General features: G+C 38.4%; 1 protein-coding gene across 7 annotated transcripts in view; it reads right to left on the bottom strand.

Annotated features, from left to right (window-relative positions):
- Nucleotides 1-27,936, bottom strand: part of SGCZ (sarcoglycan zeta) — a 491,213-nt gene that overhangs the window by 52,500 nt on the left and 410,777 nt on the right. For all 7 annotated transcript variants that reach the window (XM_039542317.1, XM_039542313.1, XM_039542316.1 and 4 more), the window contains one exon: nt 22,101-22,223. In XM_039542317.1, the coding sequence (XP_039398251.1) occupies nt 22,101-22,223 (123 nt within the window). The remainder of the gene's footprint in view (nt 1-22,100; nt 22,224-27,936) is intronic.

Below are 27,936 nucleotides of genomic sequence, written 5' to 3'. Positions count from 1 at the left end.
AAAGGAGTAGCTTCTGCAGCATATGGCACTGTATCATTACAGTAACTTTAAAGACCTTGCTTGCCAAATGAAATTTGTATGTGTTTACAAACTCTTAAAAAAACATTTGATGAAGAGTTTACCTTGTGAAGAAACAGAATCACTGACTGTTTTTCCTTTTCTCCTTTTTGTACCATTTTAAAAGTGGTGTTGATTTCTATAGCACATAACATTGTAACTATAAGGAGATTCAATTACTAAAATTTAAAATAAATAATTAGCATGTGCCACTCCCCAGAGGAAGAGATGCTGTTAGAACTGTTGCCAGCAAGTCTTGGAAGACCAAATGTTACATAAATATTCAAAAAGAGCCAAATGTAATCAACAAAATCAGTTAACCAACTGCTAAACAAAAAATGAGCCTTATATTGTGCTCTGAAGTTCACCAAATTCAGGCTCTGCCAAACCACTAAGGTTCTTATCTGAGTATGTCCTGTTGACGTCCATCAGCAAAAACATTCCCTGGTTTTTAACTGTTGCAGCATGGTACAAGGTGAGAGGATGTCCCAGACGATCCACAGTTTTAAAGATTGTCATTAATAGCATCAACCTCTTAGGATGATGTACTCTTCATTTTGCCATCACACTGTCACACTTCCTACATAATGTTTGTTGTGCAATAATAATGGCTTGGGAGGAAAGCTCTCTACTTGAGATCAGTGGTAGTTACGCACATGAATAGGGAGAGCAGAATGATGGAGTTGAGACTCACTTTAAAGATCTAAAAGGAGATTTTTGCCCTTTGCTTTATACTTTGCAGTCCCTATTATCTAGAATTATTGCAAAGTGCTTTCCAAACTGATTAACAAACTACAATATACAACAACTTCAGCCACATCTGAAACTCATTCACTTCTAGACACGTGCTATAACATACATTCCACAAAGTTCAGCTTTTCTGCGCTGGTAGTAGGTGACACAGACAAGTCAGAACATCTAGACAGACGGATCGCCCCATTTCCACACTAATGCTACTGTACACTTAGGTTAGTAATTATCACTTAATCAGAAGTCTAACTGGAAAAATGTATACAAAAATAACTATCTTCCATCAACACAAGAATGGGAAATATGGCATGAAAAGAGCACGTGCATAGTAGAAAAAAAGAAAGGCCAACTTGAAGTACGAACCCCCCTTTAAGGGCCAAACACACACTTTTCATTCTTTAGTCACTAGAAGAAGGGGATAACTATATAGTGCTAACTGGGAATGATCTTTGGTTTTCAATCATTTTAACCATAGATGCTTCAGTGTGCCCAGATGTAATCAGGAAATGTACCTTTATTTGTGTGTACTCTTAGATCCACAACATTAGAGTACTCTGGCCGCGATCCTGCAATGCATTTCAGCATGTGCTTTGACTTCAGTGGGACTACTTGCATGTTTAAATGAAGCATATGCTTAAGTGCCATGGAAAATCAGGGGCAGAATGCTCAGCAACTTGGAGTACCAAACCCAAAGAACGGGTAAAGTACTTCTTGGAAAATCTGAATATACTCAAACTAACAAAATAGATGAAATGCATCCTCAAGGATAAAGGATTTGCAATTAAAAATATTGAACCACTAACAATTATTTCTGAGAAATCACGGAGAAGTGAACCATACCATGAATCTTCTATTAGACTAGCCAAACTGCAGTACTTTGGTGACCTTCAATATAACAATTTAGTTTATTCATTTAGGATCCAATCCTGTTCCCATTGAAGTTAATCACAAACCTCCTAATGACTTTAATGCTGCAAGATCAGCCCTTCAGTAAATAAGGCTTCACAACTATTAAAATAAATATGTATGTTTTGTGTTAGCTTTCAGCAAAATGTCCAGAGAATGATTTTACTGGCTCAAATGTTTGCTATAATAATGTTTCTAAAGCAAATATGTTAAAATATGTTGAAAATGGATTTTGTAATTACGAGTTTTGCACTGGAAACCTGATTTCAAGAATTAGACTTGTTCATTAATTAAACAAACATACTTGTGATCTATGTCAAAACAGCTCAGATTTCAAACACCAACAAGGCATAACAAAGTATTCATGACCAAGACATAGACTATTAATTATTCACTGACATTATTTAGTGAATAATTTCAAAAACAAATACAAGAAAAAACAGTTTTTTTCATGGACACTTCACAAACTGAAATAAGCAACATTCTTTAGGGGTTCTGGTAAAGAAAATAAAACATTTGGTAGCTTTATTGCTGTTAGATATATGTTGGACTTTGATGATATTCATAGATTCACAGATTTTAAGGCCAGAAGGAACCACTAGATTAGCTAGGTCAGACCTCATGTATGTTACAGGCCATAGAATTCCACGCAGTTACCCTTGCAGTGAGCCCAATAATTTGCATTTGTCTAGAACATATCTTCCAAAGGCACTGAAGCCTTGATTTGAAGATATCAAGAGACACAGAATTGAACACCTCCCTTAGTAGTTTGTTCCAGTGATTAATCACCACCACTGTTAAGAATGTAAGCCTCACTTTTAATTTGAATTTATTTGGCTTTAACTTCTAGCTACTGTTTCCTGTTTTGCCTTTTTCATCTAGATTGAAGAGCCCTTTAATATCTGGTACTTTCTGCCCATAATCAAGTTACTTTTTTTTTTATAATAAACTTATGAGTGAGAGCTTTTTAAGTCTCTCCCTGTAAGACATTCTCTCCTGTAAGTCATTTTTGTGGCACCTCTCACATTTTCCAGCTGTAGCCCTGCACCTGACCCACCCCTCCTGCACAGCTTCTGTGCTGGTGTGTGCACCTATTCTGGTGCTCACAAAGATATCCTTGGGAGACTAGCTTGCAGCTGCCTCCACAGTGGGAATCCTCTGTCAGGCAGAATCTGGGTTTTTAGGGCTCCTATACGCTGCTCTCATCTTTTTACACAGAATAAAAGGGCTGGAGCAGGATGAGGATTTTAACCCAAACCTAGAAAACCCAAGTGTTCTAAGCACCAATGGACTTCAATGAGCCTAGGATCAGGCCCTAAAATATCTTAGCATTTAAAGTGCATAAATAATAATATAGAAGACTTTTTTTTTAAGTTCTCTTTGTAAGATAAGCACCTGCATGACTTGGAAGCCTAACTCCCATTTGCAAAAGTGCCAAACTCACAAAACCACATGAAATATAAGGCTCCTAAGCCACTTAGGCACTGTTGAAAATGTTACCGATTATCTTTTCAGAGTCACTTAATATTTATTTGCCAATGCTTTTTACATAGCATCATTAAAAACGGTTTCTTTCTTTAGACTGGGTCATATATTTTAACATGCTGTAGTTGAATGATTTCGTGCAGCATCTTCAATATTATGAACAATAGGATCAAAATTAAAACATATAATAATAATAATAATAAAGCAAGACCTTTGGGACCAAATTTGATATTGCACGTACATATCAAACACTGTCAGGAACATCAGTGATCCAATATGCACATACAAAGCCCTTCCAATATTTGCTTGATTTGTAAGCCTCAGGATAGCTCCCATGCTCAGAGGAGGTCACTCCTCCCATATGACATCACCCTGCCAACACCAACATTGCCACAGCAACAGAGCATGACCCTCTTGGTCATTCCTTCCCTTGGACCTGATGGAAGTGAAGTGACCCAGAGCCTCCAAATGTCTATGCCCATGATCCCACGACCCCGTGGATAAAGGCCAGGGCTGGCTCCAGGCACCAGCATTCCAAGCTGGTGCTTGGGGCGGCAATCTACAAGGAGCGGCAGTCCCTGTTGTTTTGCCCCCAAGCAGCATGCCGAATTGCCGCCGCGGAGGATGGAGGCAGTCCGTGTGCCCTTGGGGCGGCAGGCGCGTTTCCGTACGCTGCTTGGGGCAGCGAAAACTGTAGAGCCAGCCCTGATAAAGGCCATTCACCCACTTCCTTAACCTACATGTGTATTTTGCATATCACATTTTTTAAAATGTAACCTTTCAAATGCTGAGAGACTTGATACAATAATCCACAAAATGCTCTGTCTTGTGCTCTGTCTCTGGGATGCTACTATTTCTGTGTTTGACCTTTTCTTTTTAAATCACTAAGAGTTAGTCTACAAATACTGTATGTTTAACTCTGGAAAAAAAAAATGGGTGAAAATGTTCCTGTGATTTGGGATAAAGAAAAAGAACTGCAAATCATTCATGAAGGGGCAAATCATAGCTGGGCTTGTGCAGCCATGCAGAAGAGTTAGAGGGTGTAAGGGGCTCTTTCATGGAAAGTCTACACAGGAGAGTAGTGTGGGTAGCTGTGCAGGTAGGGCTCCAGCCTCTGTGAGCCGTTACCTTTCCTACCCAGACACATGGGTACAGAAAGGTGGTGGGAGGGGGATGAGAAGAACCAACATATTGGCCAACACTGTCTGTGGATGCACACTACACCAGGTATAGGCCTAGAACTGGACATTTCTTCTCCAAGAACAAAGGGGAAGATGGGAGGCAGATTTCTTCAAGGCTCATGGCAAGGCTACATTTAAGCCCTAAATAATGAGAGAGTAAAAAGTTTAAGATTGGGTAAACTATGTGTTACTCAATCTATCTTTTATAATTGATATTTCTCGCCTGATGTTTGGTCTTTTTTCTATTGATGAATGTCTGCTCTAAAATCATTTGATGACCTTCATATTAATTTAAGCCATCTCATTCAAACTTTGAATTTTGGATTTTCCAAGGAGCTTACTGTAGTTGGCTGCCCAAATGCCATTGAAAATCAATAAGTGTTAAGGCACCTCACTTCATTTAGATTCCTTTAAAAAATCCAAATCTGAAACAAAAAATGGATAAAGTAATTTAGATACAATCATTATTTCTTTTCATTCTAAAATATATAAAATAAAGTCTACTTCAATGCGTCAAAACACCTCCATGTGTACCTCACTCAGAAGACTTCATAATTGGTAGAGAAGGTGCTGATTTCATCACTGACTATATGTAGATATATATAGATGTATTTTAAAATATAGATTTCATAGAGTTTAAGGCCAGAAGAGACCATTAGATCATTCAGTCTGATCTCCTGTATATCATTAAATTTCACCTAGTTACCCCTGTGTTAGGACCAATAACTAGCGTTGGACTAAAGCATTTCAGTTCTCAGGAGGCTAAAGTATTGTGTGCTACAGGCAAAGAACGAGACAGAGGTACCACCAATATCTGAGGCCTCTGCAACAGCAGGGAATTTATTTGATGAGATATGCCCAGATGATGGACAGAAACATAGACAGTCATCCACACGCACATACTGTTTGTTCTTGTTTGCTATGCTGAGATCTTTTTGTTTATACTAAGCATTGTGTTATATCTAGCTATTTTTACAGATTGCAAATAACACTAGCAATGAAGGGAACTCCAACTAATACCCCGCTGAAAGAGTGTGCAAAGCAGACAAAGTTGAAACTTTGGGAATTTTTAGACCTGCTGATCTGGTACTGCTGTTTATGGAATAAGAATGCTAGTACAGTGGCTCTTCCAAATGACCTTCACAGTTACATTGTGTAAGTCTAGCGAAAATATTCTGAAGTCTATTTTACTTCAAAAAAAATTTTAAGAGCAGGTTATACAAATACCTGTCAGGGATGGTCTAGATAATACTTAGTCCTGCATGAGTGTGGAGGACTGGACTAGATGACCTCTCAAGGTCCCTTCCAGTCCTACAACTCTATGATTTCATAATATACTAATTTCAAATCCTCCATTCAAGTTGCAATATATAAATTGGACAATGATAGTTGCACTCCATTTATCTCCTCTCCTCATCCTGAAATTCTCCAATTCATAAGTATCCTTGGTTCTAATAGTAGCAAAATCTTGTTATTTCCCATCACAAATCCAGGTGTGACTCAGCATTCCTTTGGTGTCTGAAAAGACTGATGACATAATACATTTCCAAAGCTCAAAATAGCATAAAACATTTTTAAACACATAAAACATGTTAACATTTACAAAACAATTAAAATTAGCTTTCAAAAAATAAGATACAAGAAACAAACTATATATAATATCCAAAATAAAATCAAGTAAATTAGTAAAATCAAATATATTAGAGAAGGAAAAAAAAGATTTGGTTAACAAGCAGAGACAGAGTTAAGCATTCTATCGGGTAAGAAGAGTGATTTGTTCAGAATACTGAGAGCTATAGAAAGTAGCACAGTGTTCTCTCATATAGGATCAAAGAGAAGGATTTTTTTTAAACTTATCTGAACCAGTTTGTGACTAGTGGTAAAATGCTAACTGATCTTTCATCTTATAAGGGTCCTTTTTGTTCCAACACCTATGCTCAGAACAGTACTGAAAAGCCAAAACTTGGGATGGAATCATAATGCACTGTCTCATTTTCATCTCCGACAATATATGAACTTCTGTACTGAGCTGTTCAGTTGACAAAATTTGGGCTTGCTATCCTTTCACCTGCAGTTCAATCAGCATTCTTCTCACTTGTAGACTTACTGGATGGTATTCTGCAGGTTCTACAGATGCATTGTGAGTGGAATATTTTAGAGCCTATATTTTTCTTGTTCTATTTCCTCTGCGCAACTATGTGCATCTGCAATCTAGCCTTCTATCAGGATTCGCAAGGGAAATCACATGTCAAGCAACATTTGTCACAGTTCCTCAAAATATATCCACCAGATTTGTTAGGAATGATCTCTTCCTGTTTGCTGGTAAAACCATGTTGACTGTCCTTAATTAAATCATATCTTTCTAGGAGCTCCCTTAGTTTACATGATGAACATTTTTTTGTTTGCTTCTCTTCTCTGATTATGAGATTTCAGGGTCTTTCCTACAACCTTTTAGAATATTTTATTGCTGTTACTCTTTTATATGTCTATCATTTTCAAAGACTTTTAAAATGTATCTGCTATATAGTCTTCTTTCCAGTTCCCCCCCCCCCGCCCAGAATTTTGGGAAGCATTTGTTGGATCTAGAGTTTTGCCAATCTACAGATCGTCTCTATATTTGAATCTCCTTCAGTGGAACAATAATTATTGCATTTTCTTTTGCTTTTTCTATGTAATTCAAAGTTCATTTTTGCTACTTTCCCCTCTGGAATTGATATGCACTGATGCTCATTTCCAACTTTCAGTCTTTATCTGTGTACATACACTATTGTATATGCTGAACACCCAGTGAAGGCATAAACATACATTTACATTATATACTTTTAATACAAATATAAGGCTCATATATGTTGATTATGTGTTTTAAGAGTCAAAAGGATGAATCACGATGCTTGTGTATAAGTGTATTGAATATACTGCTGTCAAACTGAAATGTAAACCCATCATTATTCTCCACCCAGACAGACATTTAAATGTACAATGCAGGCAGAAAGCTTCAGCCCATATTTTTGTGGGTGATTTAATATTTTTCTGGAGTGCCTTTCCTTGGGTGAAAGTATTCTTAGCTCACAGGAGTCTGCTACCAATAAGGTTTGAGATGCATTGCACCAAAGAAATTTCTTGAACATATCTTTCACAGCTTTACCTGCATTCTGCTGCTTTGGGCTTAGATCTACAATAGCAAATCCCTTGATGCTGATGCTGCAAAACTAACATCCCCATCCATGTAGATGTTGGTTTCAAATTTTGATGACCCCGGATTCACATATCAGTTGTTTGGCAGCTAGATTCATTCAAGTCTAATGGCTTTCAATCACGGGCCCTGTTATTTTGGGAAGGGGCTGAAACTGTCTGCTCCCTCTGACACTCCAAAACACCAGATATCATATACAGAAAAACACAATTTTGGGGTATAGATCAATATTTACCAAACTGCCATATTCTGTTATAACTGAACTTTTGCTTTTTTGCTATGGATAGAGAGCTGGGTTCAATAGGAGTCTACTAATTTGGCATGTGTACTTAAATTTTGCCCAGTCTCTATTTGGATTTTTTTTTAAACAACTACATCAAACATAGCAATTTTGCCAGTGCCACCTATGATTTAGCTGAGTAAGCCAGGTGAATGTTATTAAGTGCTTCCCCTACTCTGCATCAGTTCTCCCTCCAAAATGCATTTACCTGGAATGATGATGCTTCTACTGGGCTTGGCAAATCCAAGATCCTCTCTCATTGAAATTCCTAGTCAGCCTTTGAAAACACTATATATATTTCTGCTCTCAAAACCACATATCAAATAATCATTTATTTTCCTCTATATTTCATTACTTGTTATAAATGTTTTAATTATATTCTTACAACCTAATCTGTAATTCACAAATATTCCTAATTTCCACATATTTGTCATCTTTCCATTTTATAGCCTTAAGCCACATTTCTACTTTATTATCTTATTTTAACTATTCTAGCAGCCCTCTCTATATTATTTCAGTTACCTCCAATCCTATATTACAGTCTTAAAATTAAAACTAAAAGGTCTATATTCTCTCCTGAATGTTCATTTTGAATGATAATTAAAATATAAGGGTGGGGGCATTTATTAGCATCTGAGCTACCCATCAAAGCCTTGATCCTATCTCCACTGAAGTCAGTGGCAAAACTCTTACTACTTCAGTGGGAATAGGATTGGATCAATATTCATAAGAACATTTTATCTATTGTAATAAAAGAGATATTTGTGATTGCTAATAGATTTTTTTTTATCTAATACTACCCTGGTATCAAAGAGTCTTGTGGCACCTTATAGACTAACCGATGCCTGTTAGTCTATAAGGTGCCACAAGACTCTTTGCTGCTTTTACAGATCAAGACTAACACGGCTACCCCTCTGATACTGGTATCAAAGTACATTTGACCTATGCATGCCCTGCAATAATCTGAAAGTGTTTCTGCTAAACCTGCCTTCTCTTCCTCTCTATCCTTGTGCCTTTTTATGTAACTGTATATTTTCTCCTAAAGACACCCAGGAGGACAAAATGGTTTCCAAAATGTCTAACTATTTTCATCACCCCAAACACCTCTGCTATTCATCTCATCAAACTCCAGTCATGGGACAAACTAACATGCTTGAAATATGGGAGCAAATAAAGTGATTGTCAACAAATTAGATCAATTCAAACAGTGTACAGCCATGAAAGTCCATGGTCCTAAAGAGTTACATGCCTCAAATATAATGGAGGCAGTAGAATTTAACCACCACCTACCACAACTTCATTAAATGCATTGATTGACACACTCTTATTCATTCACTTTTTAAAAAAAACAGGAGAAATTACTGATAAATACTCCATCATTCATAAAATCCCATTTCTTTCAGAAAGACCTGGGGGAATCAAGGCAAGCACACTGCTATGCGTAGATCATACAATTACCTACTGCATCAGTGGAGAGACAACCATAAACAAACCAAGCAAGTAAATAAAACAGCCCCAGTTACAATAGTTCAGGTTGTTCCAAGGCAGTTATTTTTGCCAGCCAATATTTTAAGTCACCAGCTAATTTGGAACGGACTTTGTAGTAAAATTTGTTACAATTTGACCATTTCCTGCAACTGTAAAACACAACTTAATCTGCTTGTAGGACAAACGATGGTTTCTCTCGAATACTTGATTAAAGCTTGACAATTGAAAATGTAGCTGTTACTGCTAGACTTGGGCAGCTTAATTTGCAAGTTGATCTTTTCCTCACCCATATTTTACACACATTACTATAAAACGCTATGTGCGCAAAGACTTAGCTGATATTTAAAAAGTTGTTGAACACCTAAAACACATCAAGTTACTCTAGTTGTTTTTATCATTTGTGGAGGGGTTGAGGGGAAGCCTGTTGTGGATTAATACACATGACACAGAAGAATATGCTAAGCAGAGAGACTCAGATGTAAACCCATTTTCCCATAATTCATAGAAAGACAAACATCCATGAGTTTCTTGTCATAAAGATGAAATGTTTAGTATAATTTGCAGATAGCATAAAAAGCTTAGTGATAGGAGCACTCATTTTCTAAGTATATGTATGGCCTTTGGAATGAAATTCCTTCATGTACATGAACTGCTTTGCTGGAAATCCACAGAAGCCAAAAATATGTCATTTTGTCCAATTAACTCCCATTTTACTAGATTGTCCTGGTGCTACATTTTATGACCAAACAAAAATTTGTCTCTTTGTTTAAGGTTGCTTACACAATAACTAAATAGGATTTCAATAACAGAGATTTTTAAATATTCAACAACCTGCAGGTCAAATATTGCTTTAAACTTGGATCAAACTATATTAACATTCATGGAATGGCTTCATAGAGAAAGCGGCAAAATCCCTTAAAGTAGAGTCTTCAAAATAAATATTGAAAGCTAGGTTTCTTACTGTGCTTGCTGAAAGAAACAGTGACAGATGTGCATTTGAGCATGAATCAACATACATCACATTTGTATACAGACCTGTCAAATGTCATGCATATTGCATTACACTCATGCATTTTCAAAGTTTGTCACACTTTCCTGCACAACTAGCAACATGTTGTTAATAAAAATTCTAATTATTAAATAATTAACAATAAAGGGGGAAGAAAAGGATCTTTTCATTTTGTATTGGGATTTAGGGAAAGTGGAAGATAGGGAAAGGGCCTACACAATTATACATCCCGGATACCCATTGAGGTCAAGGACCTGAGTTCTGCAGGAGGACTGCAAAGGGTATGTAACAGTGATATGGAAGGATTTTGAGCGGCTCTATCATGTTTGCAAGCATAGCACTGGACAACATTGCTCTGCTACCAGTAACTGAAAAGAGGAGAAAACTGAAATAAAATTAATTAAATTAGTAAGAAATGGGGTGGCAGCATTGGACCAGAACATTAAGATTTATAAATTTGCAAATAAGTATTGTGACAAAGTTCCTCCTCTGCCTTGTGGGTCCTGCACTTATTGGCAGATTTGCTCACCTCAGAGATTCACGGCAACCCTCAGTTTGGCCACTTTTGCTAGTGGCTCAAACCTGCCGTTCACTCAGCTAACCTCATTACTGGCCAGCATGGGGAAAGGGAGGAGTACAATCCCCGCAGTCTCTGCTGACCCACCTAGTGGGTCGGGGGATAGGCCAGGATGGGACCCACAGTCCTGGTCATCTCCTCTTGTCTCAAATACAGAGTTGAGGGCGACGGGGAGAACCCGGGCCCATCCTCTACTCCAGGTTCCAGCCCAGGGCCCTGTGGATTGCGACTGTCTACAGTGTCTTTTGTAACAGCTGCGTGACAGTTACAACTCCCTGGGTTACTTCCCCATGGCCTCCTCCCAACTCCTTCTTTATCCTCATCACAGTACTGGCTGGGTGTCAATCCTTTGGGTGGACAGCTGTATCTGTTTCCTCCCAGGTGTGAACAGATATAGTCTGTTTGGAGGAGTTTCTGGAAGGGCATAGAGAGATCCTTGGTAAACCCTTCCTCCTGATTTCTGGTAATGCTTGTACTTCGCAGTCCTCCAGCAGTATGCCTACTCACTCTCAGCTTCTTGCATCTCCTACTCCCAGCTCCTCACACGTGCCTCACTAACTGAAATGAGGTCCTTTTTAAAACCAGGTGCTCTGATTAGCCTGCCTGTCCTAACTGATTCTGGTAGTGTCTTAATTGGCTCCAGGTGTACTAATTAGCCTGCCTTAATTGGTTCCAGCAACCTCCTGATTGTTCTGGAACAGCCCATTATCTTACTCAGGGAAAAGAGACCTGCTTAATCTGGGGCTAATATATCTACCTTCTATCACTCTCCTGTAGCCATCTGGCCTGACCCTGTCACAGTATTTATTAAAGAAATAAGGTAATTGTTTATAGTTTAAAAGTTTGATAATTGTAAGTGTGCACACAATGTTGTCGCACAGCCAAGGACAGTGACTTGGCAGTTCCAAGCAGTTCAGCCTATGACTAAGAGGTTGGTAGGCAGGGTGTGGACTGAGGTCAGGTAAAGGTGACTCCAAAACTGTAGGGAGGGATCATACAGGCATACTCAGTCCAAAACTAGGTGAGGGTCACCATAATAGTAGCATCCCATAATACTTAAAACTTGTTGTGTAACAGCTTTGATTGACAGCAAGATTTAACAGTTGTCACTGAGGAATCCTGTGGCACCTTATAGACTAACGGACGTTTTGCAGCATGAGCTTTCGTGGGTGAATACCCACTTCTTCGGATGCAAGCAGTGGAAATTTCCAGGGGCAGGTGTGTATATATAAGCAAGCAAGAAGCAAGCTAGAGATAACGAGGTTAGATCAATCAGGGAGGATGGGGCCCTGTTCCAGCAGCTGAGGTGTGAAAACCAAGGGAGGAGAAACTGGTTCTGTAATTGGCAAGCCATTCACAGTCTTTGTTTAGTCCTAAAGGAGACTCTGGAAAAATTCCACCATGATTTCAACAGCTTCCACCCCTCCATCAACCTCAGCCTGGACCTATCTACACGGGAGGTCCACTTCCTAGACACCACGGTGCAAATAAGTGGTGGTCACATTAACACCACCCTATACCGAAAACCTACAGACCGCTATGCCTACCTTCATGCCTCCAGCTTCCATCCCGGGCACACCACAAGATCCATTGTCTACAGTCAAGCACTGAGGTACAACCGTATCTGCTCTAACCCCGCAGACAGAGACCAACACCTAGAAAATCTCCACCAAGCATTCTCAAGACTACAGTACCCACACGAGGAAATAAGGAAACAGATCAACAGAGCCAGATGTATACCCAGAAACCTCCTACTGCAAGACAAACCCAAGAAAGAAACCAACAGGACTCCACTGGCCATCACATACAGTCCCCAGCTCAAACCCCTCCAACGCATCATCAGGGATCTACAACCCATCTTGGACAATGATCCCACACTTTCACAGGCCTTGGGTGGCAGGCCAGTCCTCGCCCACAGACAACCTGCCAACCTGAAGCATATTCTCACCAACAACTGCACACCGCACCATAGTAACTCTAACTCAGGAACCAACCCATGCAACAAACCTCGATGCCAACTCTGCCCACATATCTACACCAGCAACACCATCACAGGACCTAACCAGATCAGCCACACCATCACCGGTTCATTCACCTGCACATCCACCAATGTAATATATGCCATCATATGCCAGCAATGCCCCTCTGCTATGTACATCGGCCAAACTGGACAGTCTCTAAGGAAAAGGATAAATGGACACAAATCAGACATTAGGAATGGCAATATACAAAAACCTGTAGGAGAACACTTCAACCTCCCTGGCCACACAATAGCAGATTTTAAGGTGGCCATCTTACAGCAAAAAAACTTTAGGACCAGACTCCAAAGAGAAACTGCTGAGCTCCAGTTCATCTGTAAATTTAACACCATCAGTTTAGGACTAAACAAAGACTGTGAATGGCTTGCCAATTACAGAACCAGTTTCTCCTCCCTTGGTTTTCACACCTCAGCTGCTGGAACAGGGCCCCATCCTCCCTGATTGATCTAACCTCGTTATCTCTAGCTTGCTTCTTGCTTGCTTGCTTATATATACACACACCTGCCCCTGGAAATTTCCACTGCTTGCATCCGAAGAAGTGGGTATTCACCCACGAAAGCTCATGCTGCAAAATGTCTGTTAGTCTATAAGGTGCCACAGGATTCTTTGCTGCTTCTACAGAACCAGACTAACACGGCTACCCCTCTGATAGTTGTCACTGAGTTATAAGTATGGACCAACCAGAGAAGGTCTAAAGGTGATTGGAGGATTGGTATGCTAACGATAGATGAAAAATAACCAATCAAAACAAACCGAAAACTGTATATAAAGCAGAGAGCAGGCAGGCAAAAGTCAATCAGGTAGGAGCAGGAGAAGATCAGAGAAACCTACAAAAGCAAAGAACAGCCAGGAAGAAGACCTGAAGAAAGAAGCAATTGCAGGGTGACAGCAGCATCAGACTGCTGGGACAGAGCAGAAAAGAAAGAATCCTGAGACAAAGCAGAAGGATCCTTAAGAGAGGGAAAGAATGCTATGGAGAGTAAGCATGTCAGCCATAGTATAGGATATAGAATAGAAATAAGGTTAATAAATGTATATGCTTGGGATAATAAAGATGTGTGTTAGTGTTATGAATGTTACCTTGTTCTATATGCATAAAGTTTAGTTCATTAAGATTGCTGTTAGTGTCCTACATATGACTGATCACCATGTGCAGAACATAGTCACTTAAGCCATTCCAGCTGTAGGACATTATAGTCTTGGGTACTTTAATTTATATACCTGTGCTAAGGCATTTATATTTATGTTTTAATTTGGATTTAGATTGTTTTAGGAAAGGCTGGTTACACTAAAATACATTGTTTTGGAAAAGTACTGCCTGGGTGTCAATCCTTTGGGTGGACAGCTGTATCCGTTTCCTCCCAGGTGTGAACAGATCTAGTCTATTTGGAGGAGTTTCTGGAAGGGCATAGGGAGATCCTTCGTAAACCCTAGGAATTCTACTGGGACAGACCCCCTCCTTTCACCTTGCAGGAGCGGATTGATAGCTCAACATCTTGAGAACCTGGATGTATGAAATAGGAGGGCTGCCCTGGGACCCCTGAATCTGTTCTTGGGGTAACAACTGGGTACATGGAGTCAGCTGGGAGCTCTACTGCTCAGCCCTACTTCCCAGCCCCTTGGCAATATCCACACTCCCCTTCTTCCTATGCAGCCTCCCTGGGATGTGTTAAGGCTGGCAACGGGAGTCCCAGGGCCAGGAAAGACAGCTGTCCTCCACAAAGGTTCAATGTTCTGTCATACACTGCAATGAAATATAAGGTATGACTCAGAAATCAGAGGCTGAATGATTTATTATGAATTCTTTTTTTTTAAATCCCATGTTGTACTTTTCATAATGTGAAGTCCTGTGTGAAATTTTGGGAGTAACTTCAAGACTGTTATTTTTAGAGGCCCCCAAAAAGGTGGCAAGTCTCTGTAGAAAATTTGAAAAGGAGTGATTTTAAATGTGTCAGAACTCTGAAAAGAAGGTCCTAAAGACTGTGAAAAAGACCTAGAAAATAAAGATTGTCCAGTCAAAACCTTCATTTCTGTGAATTATAATTCTTAATTAGGAGATTAATTTGCACCATACTTTAGGGGAAAAACTAAGCCCATCCTTAAGTACAGAACCACTAAGGCATCTCCATATGCAATGTTCACAAAGTGGTTCGATTCAGCCTGAGAACTGACATGTAGGAGAACTTTGGATCCGTAGCTTTATACATTTTGTTTATCCACCAGCTCCCTAAAGACTATTCTTTGAAGTAACTTCCCTGTCTGGCTGATGTTCTACAATTTAAAATAGAAAAGGAAGATGTGAAGTTTTAAGTTTGTCACAAGAATGCAAGCTTTCAGAACATGCACAGTCTTTTTCTCCCTTTGTGTGATAAAGTAGGAAAGAACTAACACAATTTAAAGAAACAGAAAATGGTGGTGGAATGAGAGATACATAGAAGTTCTATAAATTATATCAGCAAACTCTATATCATCAAGATTTTTAAATTAAACTTTGGCACCTCCGCAATGCGAGTGTGAATTATTTTCATTATTTAGTGAGGTTCTCATAAGGTAAAGTGTCAATGGCTATGGTGACTCCATTATTTTTAGTGGCAAAATAACTGGAACTCCTATGCTCACCTTTTGATACAATATTTATCACATTTCAAGGTTAGCTATGAAGCTCCTTAATGGGGAAATCCATAACTCTATTTTTTTCTGGAAACAAAAATACAGCTTCTGCCTCCAGGTCTTGCTAGTCCTGGAAGTATGTATACTCATTTTCTCAATGGCTGGTTTCACCAGTGTGCTGCTGCCACACTTTTCTTGCACAAAATAAGATTCCTTGCATTCTAGATAGACAAATAAAAGTGTCACAAGCTTTGTAGCTTCTACTTCATGCTTAATATTTCAAGATCTCTAAAGATAGAAATTGGCTAGGTTGCATTGCAAGCTGTGTTACACCAAATGTTTCGTGATTATCCAAAGGGAGAAAAAGAAACAGAGTTTGGCTCTGTGGCTTTCCGCAACTCATCAGCGGTGTAGCCCTCAGAAGAATCTTGACAAAAGTTGCTGACTATGTAGTGGGTTCATTCATGAAGTGGAGATTCCTGAGAGAGACCTCTAGGACACAGTTAAGTAAGAAAACAAAATCTGGTTTACGCTGTAATATCAATCCTGAATTACTGTAACTTGAAAACTTCAGATTTTCCATCCACAAACATTGTTCTGTTTCTGTTCACTGTTTGTTTATTCGAGCTTTTCAAAGTCCTGCTTTCCCCTCTTCTTCCCTACATACCACCCCAAGGCACTGTGGTTATGAAAGTGTTGTCTTGAGAAAAATACTTTTTTTCTTCCAATTTCCATCTGATGCTTGGCACTGAGACACCTTGCCAGGTTTCATCAGTCAGATCATGTCATATAGTGTAATGTAAATTGACTGATGCAACCCACAGAGACTCATCACGTCACCAGGTTTTTCTGAAAAAATTAAAAGTAGAACACAATCCTTGGTCAGAACTCAAAGACCTGTGATATGAAGAAAGTGTATTTTTTCCCCAGGCTGGGGATTTTACCATCTTTTGGCAAGATTTTAGTACTTTCCATGAGTCTACATGTAGACTCATAGAGTTGGTATAAACTATTTAGTTCCTCTCTAATTGACATTCCTGGATCAATAGTCTCAGTTTTGGTCTGCAGTGAGTAATAAAGCTTATCCAACTTGCTACAGCTTTGACATTTGGCTGCAGCATAGTGCATGCTCCGTTTTCTTTTCAGGGAATCTAAAAGTTTGGAAATCAGGGATTTTTCTGTAACCCATTTAGAGAAGGTAATTAAATTGATATTTAAAAATTCCAATATAGAGGATATTTTTGTTTTCTTATAAGCTGATTAAAGAGTTAACATAAAAGAGTACCCAGAGTTTTTACAGCACAAGGGTTTGGATTCTAGCTAGTGTTTCATCCTAGTTACATTATAGGCCCCTAAATTTCTGGGCCATTAACATCAGTTTAATGAAGCTAGTCAGGAAGTAACTGTAAAAGAATGATCTTAAGAAGATAACCATAATGACCCAATAACCATATTGGGTCAGGCCGATGATCCATCTATCCCAATATCCGGCCTCTTGACAGTGGCTGGTGCCAGATGATTCAGAGGGAATGAACAGAACAGGCAATTGTTGAATGGTCCATCCTCTGTCATCCAGTCCCAACCAGCTCCTTACAGTCAGAGGCTTAGGGACACCCAGAGCATGGGGTTGCATCTCTGACCATCTTGGCTGATGTCCATTAATGGACCTATGACCCATGAACTTACCTAATTCTTTTTGAAACACAGTTATACTTTTGGCCTTTATAGCATTCCCTGACAATGAGTTTCACAGGTTGACTTTGAATTGTGTGAAGTAATTGCTTTGATTTGTTTTAAACATGCTGATCATCATCATCAGGTGACCCCTAGTTCTTGTGGTATATGAAGGGATAAAACTTTCCTATTCATTTTCTCCACACCATTCATGATTTGATACCCCCTTTTAATCATCTCTTTTCTTAATTGAACAATCCCAGTCCTTTTAATGTCATCTCATATGTTAGCTGCTCCATACTCCTAATCATTTTTGTATTTTTTCCAATTCTAATATGCCTGTATTGAGATGGGGAGACCAGAACTGCACACACCGTTGAAGGTGTGGGTATATCATGGATTTGTACAGTGACATCATGATATTTTCTATCTTATGATGCATCCCTTTCCTAATGATTCCTAACATTCGGTTAGCTTTTTTGACTGCCATTGCACATGGAATGGATGTTTTCAGAGAAACTCCAAGATCTTTTTTTGAATGGTAACAGCCAATTTAGGCCTCATCATTTTATTTTTTATATATATCATTTATAGATATATATAGATGGCTTCACTTCCTTTTATCTGATTTCCATGCACACATTTTGCTTTTTGTGAAATATTTATAAAATGGCTTTTTTTTAAAAAAACAAAAACAGTGAAAATACAAACTGCTACATGTTCTGGTGCAAACTATTTTTTCAATTGAAAATGGGCTCAATTTCTCTTAAAAACTCATGAATTAAAATCTGAAAATGGGAAGATTCTGTGTACAGTGTAATACCCTTAATGATTTTTTTCTAACAGGAATAGGTCCGTTTTTAAGTTTGCAAATAAATGCAATCACCTATCTATATATACACAATTGTTAACCAGTTTTACACTTCAATGTATATTTTGCACAGCTCTGTCCTTACATTGAGAAAGGTAGGGCACAGGAAGCAATGGGAACTAGAGATAATATATTTAGTAAATAGCAGCTCTTTAAGGTCTGGAGTTTGTTGCTACACTCACACAAGATATACCAGCCAAACAAAGCAAAAGCCCAAGAATACTCATCTTTAAGGAAAAAAAAACATAAGCAGAAAATCTCGATCGTCAGTAAATAACTTGGATGCTAAAAGACACCATAGCAACAGCAAGGACCTCTCCTGCATTAGAAAATCCCCTACTAACACTTTCCATCAATGACTAGTACTGTACAATTACCATTCGTCTCCACAGCTTGGAGAATAATTGATTTTTCATTTTACTGACAGCTCTGAAAAAAAAATCAGTTCAGACCAAACCAAATCCAAAAATTCAGTGAATCAAAAAACATTTGTTTTGGGCCCAAAAATGCATGTTGTTCAACCTGAAATGTTTTGTTTCCAAGCATTTTTAAAGAGCTAGGTGAGACTTGGATTCAAATCCCTGCTCCAAAGAGGGAGGGTAGGCCTCCTTCCTTCAGGGTGAATGCCTTAACCAGCAGGCTATATATTATTCTTGGGTTGAGCTCAAGTTCTACTGCTGAAGTTCTTCCACTTTATATAAAATAGCGGAATTGTCCAGGGGGACAGGATGGGACGGGACGGGACAGACAGACAGACATACTCTCTCCATAGTATAGTGGCTAGGGCACTCACGTGAGAAGTCCAGGTTCAAGTCCCTGCACCAAAGAATTTGTAATCATTTATATAAGCAGAGTTGCTTTCTGTTGAAAGTATCGAGCCCAGAATAGCCTATAGTCTGCTGTTTTGGTCACTCACTTGGAAGTAGGGAGATGTTGGTTCAAATCCCAGGATTTCCCACATCCTACGTGAATGTTCTAACCTAGTTATAAGGTGGGCACCTCCTCTCCAGCCATTTTGTGGATCTAGCCTGTTTTTTCCCTGGCCCAAAATGTTCAGCAAATTTGTGTCAAAATCACAAATAGTTTCAGGTTGACTAAACTGCGTTTATTCAGCAAATAAACTATGCTTTCAAAAAATTTCACCCTGCTCTAGCAATCTCTAATATATCCAAACTCCCACAAATCAAAAAGATTGTTCCAAAAAGAAAAACAAACAGGCCAAATTTACCCAGGTTGTCCTCAGCATTTGCACACCCCTATATTGCTTTATAAATTCATTCACTATGATCATTTAGTGAATCCGCACCTGTGTTCCAGAGAAGATCCATCTAAATACCTAGGGACAGCTTTTCAAATGTACTTAGCACTCTGCAGCTCCTACTGAAAACAATCGGAGCTGATGAGTATGTTTATCAGTCTGGCCCTTAGTTCATAAGGTGAAACTTGAGAACTTTTCTATTGCTTAAAGTACCAGTAGATAGCATTACCAAGGTATATGCAGTATTCTCTTGGGCCCTCACCCTACAGACACTTACACGCATGCTCAGCTTTACTCATGTGAGTAGTTCCCATTAAACTCAGTGGGACTGTTCACATGAGTAAAGCTAAGCCTGTGCATAAGTGACTGCAGGATCAGGGCTTAGTTTGCACTTAGCAGCCACTGTATATACAAATAAATGTTAGATCATAGCTACTTCAATTCACTCTACTATCATGAGATCCTGTGGTGGAGGACCATATATATTACACACATACACACACAGTCATCCCTGAAACTCATCTAAAGGTGACAAAGCAGCATTACCTCAAATTTTCCTGGCCTTTGTGGGTAAGGTAAAATCTTCAGTATTTTTAAAAAAAACTATACTTGTTTTTTGCTTAATATTAGATATATACACTTTGGTTTCTTTCATGAATTAAGAGAAAAATCCCTTTCTTTGTCACAAGGAAAAAATTTATTGGCCTGATTTTCCCTACTGGTCCTATTGAAGTCAATGGGAGCTGCTTAGACTCAGCCACTTTGAAAATGTAGCCATATAAACTGAAGTTAAGGCTCACTCATACAATATATTGCTTTTCAAAGTCTTTAAAAAGATACATCACATCTACAGCACACAATTAGTTTTCCTAATGGTGACAACTCTAGCACTTCTATGTCCTTTGTCGGACGTGTTTTCTTTTGTTCCCTTTTAATAGCTGCTTTGAAAGCTTGTGTCAATTGTGTAGATTGAATGTCTGAATATTTAACAATCTGACTGGGAGTTTGAATCCCAGTGGGGCTCCAGGATGATTCTGCCTTTTTCTTCTAATGTTCTTCCGATGTCTCCTCTATTGTGATAAAAGTCTTCTAAAACTTCTATCTGTGAAGAGCTCCTCTGAAGCAATGAAGAACCCCTCCCCCATCCTTGTAAACAGATGGAATTAATGCTATTTCACTGGACAGCATTTATAAATTGTCTGCTGTGAAAAGTCTTTGATTATGAAGTACCAGCATGAGAAGAAAAGTGTGGGCTGTGAAAAATAAGTAGAGATCAGGTAGGAATGGAAGAACAGGAGTGAATTAAAAAAAATTCTTTATCTATTAATCAATATTGTTGTAAACAGACAACTTTGTTGATACTTAAAAAGAAAGTTTCGTTAACTGCCCTCTGCCCTGGCTATGCCTCTGGATTTCCTGGATCCAGTCTGGACTGGAAGTAGAAATAGTAGAATAGTATGAGAAAACCATTTTGATATATCTGGCCTGACTGTAAAGTAGTAGTAGTTTCTAAAATCTCACAAAAAGCCTAGGGATTTATAGCTTAATTTAACAGACAAAAGAGGTTCAGATAGCTCCACTTAAATATGGGCTCAAAAGAGAACCATCCCATTGAATTTTAGAGAAGTCGAATCATAATCTGAATTTTGTAATTCAAGCTTCTCTTAAATGTGGACTGACCTGGTACTCTGAGTCCAAACATATGAATTGTGGGGAAGTTCAGATTTGTATCTAACTTTGGATTAGAACTTCATAATTCAGACCTAGCTCTAGTTCAGATAAGGCTTTTTTAATTATTGAAAGTTTAGACGCTTATCTAAACTAAACCTAGCTTATTTGAGCCTTTTAAGGCTCACCCAGCACTACAATCAAGTATATAATAATGCATCGATGCACCTTCTAGGTATTGATGTTCAGGAAATGTATAAAGATGCTTTAGTAATAATCTATTTTACACTGATAGTACATAAATTTTACAGATTTGTCCAAAACTGGGTAATTTGCCTCCCAAGTGAGAATTCTTTCTAATTCTTCTATTAACCAGACTAAGCTTCACCTCGGAAATAGGCTTCTCCTTCTCAAATTCAAGGTGAGCATGCTTTAGTTGAGTACTAATTGGGCATACAGAAATTAGATTTGATATTTTCATGACAGAAGAACTGCAAAACATACTACGTAATGGTAGCTCTCACACAATTAGGAGGGGACATTATTTAAGTAAAATCTTTCAAAATGGCACATGTACCATAAATCAATGCTTTATTAATGACAACATATAAAATCATCCCTGTTAAAAATGAAACATACAGTTTGTGGTCATATAAACATCATTCAACTCTGGTCACAAAGAAATGTATTCTGAGCTAGGGTGACCAGGTTAGGGACACTCCTGATATTCAGGGCTTTTTCTTGTATAGGCGCCTATTACCCTCCACCTCCTGTTCTGATTTTTCACACTTACTATCTGGTCACCCTATTCTGAGCATTAGAAAATGTCTTTCATACATGATATTATGCAGCACCTGTTGGTTGCTCATCCTAGATTATTCTGAACAGCTCAAGCACTCCCTGCTAATGCTAAGAATCTGCCCCCAAACACCCATTCATTGCCATGGGAAAAGAGTTTATGAAAGTTTGAGAGATACAAGTTCATTAAGTAAAATTATCAGGGTTATTAAAAATGCAAACAAATATTTCTGAGAGACCTGATTTGTTACTCTACCTGTTACTTTGAGTCTGTCAGCTCCAATGATGATCTCATCTTCATCTGCAGAAAACAGCACCTTTTCACCTTCACTTGCCCTCACTTCAAATCTCTTACACTGGGCCTCCACAGCATCAGCTCCTGGAATTGAGAAATAAGACACTTAATCTAAGAAAATTGAAATGAAAAGATTAATAATCAATACTTCATTTTGAATCCCTGAAGCTCGTACAGTACCTCAAGTTTTGAGCAATATTTTGGTCTGTTGTAGAACACTTTGTATTATAAAATCTTTCAACAGTTTCATAGTACAAATGATGATTATCCCAGTATTGTCTATTAGGATAGGATTTAAAAATAACAAATAAATAGTATATATAATTTATTTAATTGACAGTGGAAGGAAAAGTGAACTAAAATTCAGAGATCTTGAAATGTCGATTCAGAAAGGTTTCTTAGATTGTATCTGTATAATTTTCAGATTTGCGTCAGTAAGAATAAAAGATAAGCATTGACATATTCTGCCAACACAAACAAGCAAACAAATTCACTTTGTGGAAAAGCTATTTTTTCCAGTTTGATTTTTTAGTCCTGTCATATACAGTACTTTCATAATTTGATAACTTAAAAAAGCATACACACACAATTTTGTCTCATCACTTGTTTGACACGATGTTATGGAAGAAAAATTCCTAAATATCTTAGGGCACCTAGTGCCTTACTTACAGTTAAAAGATATCAAAGTCCTAAGAGAATGTCCCGACTAGAGCATGCGGAACAGGTTTTAGACAAATAGCAGATATCAAAGTCCTATCTACTATATTTAGAATGCAATCCCTTTTTCTTCTCATACTTCAGTATAAATTCACTCTTTTTTTTTAATTGTATCCTCTTATTTCACTCATCATTAGCAATGAAACAGAGCTTTAGTTTTCCAAGTGAGGGTGATAAATGACAAATTATGTTCCATTGACTAACAGTAAGAAATCCTTCAGCCTTCTTGTGCAATGTTATTTCTATGACACTCCTAGGTTTTCTCACTGAACACATTTAGTTACATTTATAAAGTTAGATTATCCCCTCAAGATACACATGCAAAGAATTATGGGGGTGGTATTCTAATCTCCACTGCAGTTGTCATCAGAGTTCACATACCAGCCCCCCAGCTCTGTTGAAGCTAGTAGATATTGTGCAGCGAGGAATGCACCTGCTTACATAATGCTGCAGTCATCAGTTCAACATATCAATGGCCATAATAAAAAACCGGAATTCAACCAGAGATATAAAAGCCTTAACAGCCAATTTTGAATTAGGATTTTCTGATGAGGGTCTTAATATTCAGAGCCAAGTTAAAAAAAAAAGAAAAGATTAAGCTCTTGGAAGGGTGATTACCCCACTAAAGTGATATTATATTTACACTTTATAGAAGCTAGAATTATATTTAGAATATAAATACAGAAGGTTTATAGTAATATAGGTGCAGCTCTCTTCCTTTGAAATTAGTGCTATATTTTCCCTGTTGTAAAAATGCCTCTTATGCAGAATGTATCTGATTCCACCTCCATGTCATGTTTTTGCTTTATTTTTAACATTATGACTGTGATCATCAGGTTTTGCTACAATTTTTATTTACTCTGTGTAGTGAAAGAAGTGAACAGGTTTCTGAAGTGCTCTTTATAACCACGTAATAATGACCAGATCCCGAGAGTCTCTCAGAACCCTCATATCCCATTAACGGAGGGCTTGTCTACACTACAGGGGGAAATCGATCTAAGATACGCAACTTCAGCTACATGAATAACATAGCTGAAGTCGAAGTATCTTAAATCGAATTACCTACCATCCTCACTGCGCGGGATCGATGTCCGCGGCTCCCCATGTTGACTCCGCTACTGCCGTTCGGGTTGGTGGAGTTCCGGAGTCGACAGGAGCTCATTTGGGGATCGATATATCGCGTCTAGATAAGACGCGATATATCAATCCCCGAGAAATCGATTGCTACCCGCCGATACGGCGGGTAGTGAAGACGTACCGAGAGACTTAATCCTGCAAAGGGCAGAGTGCTTCCAGAGAGGCATTCACTCCCATGCTCTCCCATGTGACAAACACATGCTAACCATAACAGATATGAACCCCTAAGAACTGAACCTGCCGGTTTGTAATCCCTAAGCACTATAAAACCAAGATGGCAAGGTTCAACAGCTCTAAAGTGGCTTTGTTTTCTTTTACTGCATTGAGGATCCTGTGTGTGTATGTGTGAAAGTGCCCACTTACTTCTCATGCAGCTTCTGAACTGTGAGGCTCACATGTCCCTCAAATCCCATTTAAGGGCCTGATCCAACATGGTGCTGAGGTTCCTCCACTCCCACTTGGATTTTTAAGGCAGAGTGTCTGGTAAAAAAAGGTTAAATAGCCCCCTATTACCCTCATTTCTGAAGTCTTCACAGGACAAATGACTGGTTCACCCGTACATCAATCTTCTTTGTTGAGATTATCTAGTTGGGACCACTACCACCTCCTTCTACAATCTGCTAGAAATTTGAGTGTGTACAGCTTATTTCTCCACCATCCTGGATAGTGGGACTGAAAAAAAGCTGTTTACTCTGCTTAAATTTATTTGGGCCTAAAACACCCCAGATTCCTCTGTACTAAATGATATAGTCCCCAGATTTAATCTCTCAGAGACAGGAGTAAGAAAAGAACCGATTCTGCAGGGTGGTCACACTCTACATTCCCAAAGGTTATGGATTTACTGAATGTGTACCATATAAGATCAGACTATAAATAACCATGAATACTCTTATCTGTTATCAGTCCTTCAGTCTTGCTTGCACTAGGGAAATCTAATTAAATTCAACATGTGTAAAACAGAAAGAGTATAAACTTTGGCATGTGAAGTAAAAATATAAGAAGGCAGACCAAGAAAGAATTTGATTAGCAACTAACTAAATACCACAAAAACTAACAAAAAATATTGAAGTATATCAGAAGCAGGAAACCTGACAAACAATCAATGGGGTCACTGGCTGATCGATGTGCTAAAGGAGTACCCAAAGAAGATAAAGCCATTGCAGAGAAGCTAAATGAATTCTCTGCTTCAGTTTTCACTGGAAAGTATGTGGGGGAGATACTCACATTAGAGCTATTCTTTATACGGAACAAATCTGAGAAACTATCCCAGACTGAAGTGTCAGTAGAGGAGGTTTTGGAACAAATTGATACATTAAACAGTAATAAGTCACCAGGAACAGATAGTATTCAGTCAAGAGTTCTGAAGGAATTCAAATATGAAATGGCAAAACTACTAACTGTGGTATATAACATATTATTTAAATCAGCCTCTGTGCCAGATAACTGGAGGGTAGTTAATGTAATACTTTTTTTTTTAAAGGCTCCAGAAGTGATCCTAGCAGTTACAGACCAGTAAGTCTAACTTCAGTACCAGGCAAATTGGTTGAAAAAACAGTATAGAATAGAATAGAATAGAATAGAATAGAATTATCAGACACAGATAAACATGGCATGTTGAGGAAGGGAAGTCATGACTCACCAATCTATTAGAATTCTTTGGATGTGAACAAGGGTGATCTAGCAAATACAGTATACTTGGACTTTCAGAAAGTCTTTGACAAAGTTCCTCAGTAAAGGCTATTAAGCAAAAGAAGCAGTCATGGGATAAAAGGGAAGTTCCTTTCACAGATCAGTAGCTAGTTAAAAGATAGGTTAAGGGAAACAAAGGTTTGGAATATATGGTTATTTTTCACAATGGAGAGAGAGATAAATAATGGGGTCCCCCAAGGATCTGTATTGAGACCGGTGCAGTTCAACATATTCATAAATGATATGGAAAGGGGGTGAATAGTGAGGTGACAAAATTTGCAGAAGTTACTACATTACTTAAGATAGTTAAGTCCAAAGCAAACTGCGATGAGTTACAAAGCGATCTCACTAAACTGGTGATTGGGCAAAAAATGGCAGATGAAATACAATGCTGATAAGTGCAAAGTAATGCACATTAGAAAAAATAATCCCAAGTATACATTCAAAATGATGGGGTCTAAATTAGCTGTTACCTCTCAAGAAAGATCTTGAAGTAACTGTGGGTAGTTCTCTGAAAACATCTGCTCAATATGCAGCAATTTTTTAAAAAAGCTAACAGAATGTTAGAAACCATTAGGAAAGGGATAGATAATAAGTCAGAAAATATGTCACTATACAAATCCATGGTGCACCCACACCTTAAATACTGTGTACAGTTCTGGATGCCCCATCTGAAAAAAAGCTATATTAAAATTGTAAAAGATACAGAGAAGGGCAACAAAATGGATTGGAGTATGGAACAGCTTCCATAGGAGGAAAAGACTGGAACTGTTCAACTAAAGAGAGTTGACTAAGAGGAATATGACAGAGGTCTATAAAATTATGGTGAATGGTGTGGAGAAAATGAATTAAGTGTTATTTATCCCTTCACATAACATAGGAACAAGAGGTAACCGGAGGAAATTAAGAGGAGCCACGTTTAAAACAAACGTAAGGAAGTACTTCTTCACACAGCACATGGTCAACCTGCATAACTCATTGCCGGGGATGTTGTGAAGGGCAAAAGTATAATTGGGTCCAAAAAAGAATTAGATAAGTTCATGGGCGATAGTTCCATCAATGGGTACTAGCCAAGATGGTCACGGATGCAACCCTATGCTTGAGGTATCCCTAAACCTCCAACTTTCAGAAGCTGGGGCTGAATTACAGGGGATGGATCACTCAATATTGCCCTGCTCTGTTCACTCCCTCAAGAATCTGTCACCGGCCACTGTCAGAAGACAGGCCGTTCTTATATTCTTTAGTGTAGGCATAGGTCTTTACTCATTTTGGATATGAGCAAACTTATACAGGAACCACACAATGATACATAAACTTTGCATTTAAAACAATGGACATCAAAAATACTTAAACTTAATTCAAAAAGTTCTCCCAAGGACATGCAGGAAATTGTCATATCTGTACCAAGTCAGACCCTATATTTACTTTCCTAGGCACAACTATACAGGCAGAGGGCATCAAAACAGATGGGCTGGATATAGAACTACTTTCAGGTCTGGGAAAAGGAGAATAGTGTTTTGGTAAAAATGATGGGGAAAAGTGAGAGGGGGAAAGATATCTATTACAAGTAATAGCCCAGCTTTTAATGACTCACATGTAAAACCTGGTGTGTTACAAACAGTACAGTTTTTCATGCAGAATGCTTAACAAGCTAACCATCTGTAGCAGAAATGATTGTTACCACCAGGAAACTTGTGAGATATTTTAAACCATTGACATTTGTGGCTCTTTTCTTTTATACTATATCAAAATATTCCTAGAAATCAGTTACTCCACAAATGTCATTACAAAAGTGAATTCCACTTTTTCTACAATAAAAGAAATACACTTTGCGTATATGTTACACTAGGGAACCCAATGGTGCTTTATTGAGTAGTACTCTATTATTGCTGAAACAGTAGTTTCATAGATTCAAGGACTGGAAGGGACATTGAGAGGTCATCGAGTCCAGTCCCCTGTCCTCATGGCAGGACCAAATACTGTCTAAATCATCCCTGATAGACATTTATCTAACCTACTCTTAAATATTTCCAGAGATAGAGACTCCACAACCTCCCTAGGCAGTTTATTCCAGTGATTAACCACCCTGACAGTTAGGAACTTTTTCCTAATGTCCAACCTAAACCTCCCTTGCTGCAGTTTAAGCCCATTTCTTCTTGTTCTATCATTAGAGGCTAAGATGAACAAGTTTTCTCCCTCCTCCTTATGACACCCTTTTAGATACCTGAAAACTGCTATCATGTCCCCTCTCAGT

Source organism: Mauremys reevesii, linkage group 5, assembly GCF_016161935.1.
Source record: "Mauremys reevesii isolate NIE-2019 linkage group 5, ASM1616193v1, whole genome shotgun sequence".
Taxonomy (NCBI): domain Eukaryota; kingdom Metazoa; phylum Chordata; order Testudines; family Geoemydidae; genus Mauremys; species Mauremys reevesii.
The sequence above is the reverse complement of the archived record's forward strand: the minus strand, read 5'-3'. Positions and strand labels throughout refer to the sequence as shown.